We start from the raw sequence: 5,164 nt of genomic DNA, 5'->3' as shown, positions 1-5,164 counted from the left end.
GGAATGTGATGCTGGAGACCTACAGCAACCTGGTGTCATTGGGTGAGTAAAACTCCTCAGTGTCAGAAACACCACTTTCTTCTTGTATGGTAAATAAAGGTACCACTTATAAGATTTAATGCTATTTAGGTAGGATTTTACTCTGAAAAGAATGCATCGTCCCTCTCCAATGAAACACTCAAATTGGCCCTGTCATTTCATAGCATCTTAAGATGAGCTCTTGTCATCCTTTCAAGAACCTGACAGCAATTTTGCAAAGTCCTCTGTTATTATCCATTAAAGGGTACTTCATTACCAAACCAGAGGTGATCTCCAAGTTGGAGCAAGAAGCCGAGCAATGGACGACAGACTCCCCAAACCAGAGTCTACAAGGTCAGTACATACTGGGCGCCGAGGCTGGAAAGAGTAAGGTCCAGCAGATGTTGGTCATATTCAGCTGTGTTTACCAACATTTTTTCAAGATTTCAGACTTGAGAACAGCTGGTCTATTTAGAAACTCATGCATTATATAATTTCCAAAGAGGGCTCTCACACTTATACNGAGGAGTGGCAGGACCTTGATGATGGTCAGAGGACTTTGTACAGGAATGTGATGCTGGAGAACTACAGCAACCTGGTGTCATTGGGTGAGTAAAACTCCTCAGTATCAGAAACACCACTTTCTTCTTCTATGGTAAATAAAGGTACCACTTATAAGATTTAATGCTATTTAGGTAAGATTTTATTCTGAAAAGAATGCATCATCCCTCTCCAATGAAACACTCAAATTGGCCCTGTCATTTCATAGCATCTTAAGGTGAGCTCTTGTCATCCTTTCAAGAACCTGACAACAATTTTGCAAAGTCCCTGTTATTATCCGTTAAAGGGCACTGCATTACCAAACCAGAGGTGATCTCCAAGTTGGAGCAAGAAGCCGAGCAATGGACGACAGACTCCCCAAACCAGAGTCTACAAGGTCAGTACATACTGGGCACCGAGGCTGGAAAGAGTAAGGTCCAGCAGATGTTGGTCATATTCAGCTGTGTTTACCAACATTTTTTCAAGATTTCAGACCTGAGAACTGCTGGCCTATTTAGAAACTCATGCATTATATAATTTCCAAAGAGGGCTCTCACACTTATACACCCACCTTTTATTTTAATGAATATTTCATATACTTCCCCAAATCTCATCTCTACCTTTCTTGTTTTAGACCCTTTTATTTACTGTGAACTTTATCCGTATTCTTGGTAGCTCTCTTTTTCTCCATTATCATGTAAGTTTTCTTCCAGACTGGCTTTTATTTTTTTTGGGGGGGGGGCTCCATTATCATGTAAGTTTTCTTCCAGACTGGCTTTTTTTTTTGGGGGGGGGGCCGGTATGGGGATTGCAACCCTTGGCTTGGTGTTGTCCGCACCACACTCAGCCAATGAGTGCACCAGCCATCAACATACAAGTTCTGAACCCGTGACCTCAGTGCTACCAGTGCCGCACTCTCCCGAGTGAGCCATCGGGCTGGNTCTTCGTGGAGACTCTCAGCAGGGTCCATAGGTGGTGCAGTGTATCACAAGGTGAGAGTGGCAAAAGTGTGTCCACATGCTGTATAAAAACACCAATCTACCCCCTGAAACCCATTAATTCATTATCTCATGAACAGGTTGATCCATTCATGGGGGCATGGCTCTAACTACCTATAACCTCCCAAAAACCTCACAGTTCAAATGCCATAGTTAGATTTCCCACACTCTTAACACTGTTACAATGATGATCAAGCTTCAATATGAGTTTCAGGGAAACATTTATATTATAGCACAAACATTTATTCATACACATATTTTTTTAAATGACATCTTAATTAAGCAGGTTTGAAGCACTGTTTGTTTTATAGTTGTACTTAAAACACCAATAATCCAAATAATGTCTTTTTTACAGAGTTTAGATTCTGATGAGAGAGAAACGAAAATAATATACATNACCAATCTACCCCCTGAAACCCATTAATTCATTATTTCATGAACAGGTTGATCCATTCATGTGGTCATGGCTCTAACTATCTAATAACCTCCCAAAAACCTCACAGTACAAATGCCGTAGTTAGATTTCCCACACTCTTAACACTATTACAATGACGATCAAGCTTCAATATGAGTTTTGGGGGAACATTTATATTATAGCACAAACATTTATTCATACACATATTTGTTTTTTAATGACATCTTAATTAAGCAGGTTTTAAGCACTGTTTGTTTTATAGTTGTACTTAAAACACCAATAATCTAAATAATGTCTTTTTTTTACAGAGTTTAGATTCTGATGAGAGAGAAACAAGAAAATAATATACATTAAGTATTTGTATTAGAATCATGAAGAATAGGTAACCACAGTGAGGGAGACAGAAAAATGTGTAGTAGCATTTAGGAAGGATATCCAGATTGGGCAGTTTTAGGGAGACTATTAAGTGTTTGCTTTGACATAGTGCCAGTTCAACTTAACTCTATTCCAAATTTGACATATAATACATCCACAAGTATAAAACAGAGTTTGCAGAGGACATCACTATTGGAAGTACAAATTTGGAAATTGGTGACTTAAAGCTGATTTTTAAAGTCATACTTAATAGAGGAGGTTACCCAGGGAGTTGATAAGAAAATGAGAAAAGAAGTCCAGAAGTGAAACTTTTGTGCCATGAATCAGAAAGTAGAAAGCTGATAAGGACACAGCACAGGAACCTGAAAAGGAGCTACTGGACTGGGAAGGAGAATCAGGCAATTGAGGGTCACAGCATCAAGTGAACCAAGAGTTTTATGTTGAAGGGCTCAGATTATTTTGTGGAGTACTGGAATTTGAGGTTAGCATGTTCCCCTTCTCTTTGTGAATATTATTCTAAAAACAACAAAGAGAATGAGGAATGTACACAAGACTTTATTTTTTATGAAAATAGGACACACCTGAAAATTCATTGCACAAAATAAAAGCCTTCAGAAGCGGTGAACTATAAAGCAGACTTGTGTGCACCAGAAAATGGTGGGGAGAATGCCAACTGAACTCAGAAGGAGCTAAATATAAATTGAAATATTGTGGGTATAGCCTGGGTAAAAACTAAGTGNATTTGGAAATTGGTGACTTAAAGCTGATTTTTAAAGTCATACTTACTAGAGGAGGTTACCCAGGGAGTTGATAAGAAAATGAGAAAAGAGGTCCAGAAGTGAGACTTTTGTGCCATGAATCAGAAAGTAGGAAGCTGATAAGGATACAGCACAGGAACCTGGAAAGGAGCTACTGGACTGGGAAGGAGAATCAGGCAATTGAGGGTTGCAGCATCAAGTGAACAAAGAGTTTTATATTGAGCGGCTCAGATTATTTTGTGGAGTACTGGAATTTGAGGTTAGCATGTTTCCCTTCTCTTTGTGAATATTATTCTAAAAACAACAAAGAGAATGAGGAATGTACACAAGACTTTATTTTTTTATGAAAATAGGACACACCTGAAAATTCATTGCACAAAATAAAAGCCTTCGGAAGCAGTGAACTATAAAGCTGAGGTGTGTGCACCAGAGAATGGCAACTGAACTCAGAAGGAGCTAAATATAAATTGAAATATTGTGGGTATAGCCTGGGTAAAAACTAAGTGTCTTAAACCTGCAGAAAGAGTGCACAGTGTCACAAAATGGAGATTTTTAGAAGCAGAGGCAATGATGTTAAATGAGAAATTTGTAGGAAGGTGTCTTTATCTGTGGGGGTGTAGTATTCCATTTTGTATTGCTGTAACAGAAATACCCGAGACTGTGTAATTTATAAGGAAAAGAGGTTTATTTGGCTTATGATTCTGAGACAGCTGCATCTGGCATGGGCCTCAGGCTGCTTCTACTCATGGTGAAAAGTGGCAGGGAGCCAGCGGGTACAAGCAGATCACATGGTGAGAGGAAGTGAGAGAGGGGAAGCAAGAGAGAGAGGAGGTGCCAGGGTACTTTAAACAATCAGCTCTCCTGGGAAATAATAGAGCAAGAACTCACTCACTACCCCTCCTCCCCCAGGGAGAGCATTAATCCATTCATGAGGGATCCGCCCCCATGACTCAATCAGTTTCCAACACTGCCACATTGGAGATCAAATTTCCACATTAGTTTTGGAGGGAACAACACATCCAAACTCCATCAGGGGGAAAGGAGACTTTTTATCTGAAAAAATCCCAGATGTCTATAGCTTTTTCCTAGGGAAGAATGAAAACTAAACAAACAATAGGTGGAAAATTCTGAATCTAAGCCAAATTTCTGTTTAAAGGACAGAAAATTGGCTTCATCCTGAACCTGAAAGTACTTGATCTGATGAAATATTGCCACCCTCAAATGAGAATAAAAAGGGGAAAAAAGCACTATGTGATAACCATTGTTGTTATAAGAATAAAATAGAGAAATAAAATAGGGTAAAAAAATTCAGATGACAAGCACTTGGTTGAAAACTATGACCAGGCAGTATGTGAAAGTTTTGCCAAATATTTTCTTATGAATTAAAAATACAAAAACAAAGAAAACATGATTGAACATTAGAAAATATATTAATACAATTTATTACATTATGGTAGTATGTAGGAAACATATATACTTGTAAAACCAATATCCGTTATTCATTTTTACTCAATCCTATGCCATGAGGATGTGAAAAAAAACTTCTTTACCTTTACAAGCACATTTAAACAATACTTATGTGTGGCTTATGGATATGGTTATATTTTCTTATTTTAGATATCCAGATAGTTGAAGGTCTAATTACAAAAAATCAAGAATGTCATGATACGCATTTGCAGCAAATTGTAATTACCAACAGCAATACATCAACTGAGAAGAGAGTTGAATTAGAAAAAACATTTCATTTGAGCTCAAACCACATTTCAAATTCAATTATAAATAGTGAAAACTATTCAGGAATGAGGTGCAAAAAGTTTAACATATGTTGGAATGCACTTCCTCCTAGAGAGGCTGATCGGATGCATGCTGGAGAGAAATCTGCTGAGGGTAATATAACTGGGAAACTGTGGAGACACTGTAAGCATCTTAATCAGCATTTCAAAATTCAAGCTCAGCAGCAGGCTTTTGAATATAGTGGACAATGGAAATCCTTCAATACAGAGCCAATATTATTGGGACATAAAAAAGTGTATATGGGAGAGACATCCTATAAATTTGAT

General features: G+C 38.0%; 1 protein-coding gene across 1 annotated transcript in view; it reads left to right on the top strand.

Moving 5' to 3' along the window:
* Positions 1-282: 282 nt before the first annotated feature.
* Positions 283-5,164, top strand: part of LOC103582992 (zinc finger protein 717-like) — a gene marked incomplete at its 5' end in the record, with an annotated part of 7,794 nt that continues 2,912 nt past the window's right edge. Inside the window, 4 exon segments of the mRNA XM_008564427.1 lie at positions 283-405; positions 522-626; positions 866-955; positions 4,722-4,908. Coding sequence (XP_008562649.1) covers positions 283-405; positions 522-626; positions 866-955; positions 4,722-4,908 — 505 coding nt within the window.

The sequence above is a fragment of the Galeopterus variegatus genome, unplaced genomic scaffold, assembly GCF_000696425.1.
Source record: "Galeopterus variegatus unplaced genomic scaffold, G_variegatus-3.0.2 Scaffold18883, whole genome shotgun sequence".
Lineage (NCBI taxonomy): Eukaryota > Metazoa > Chordata > Mammalia > Dermoptera > Cynocephalidae > Galeopterus > Galeopterus variegatus.
This window is presented reverse-complemented; position numbering and strand designations above follow the sequence as displayed.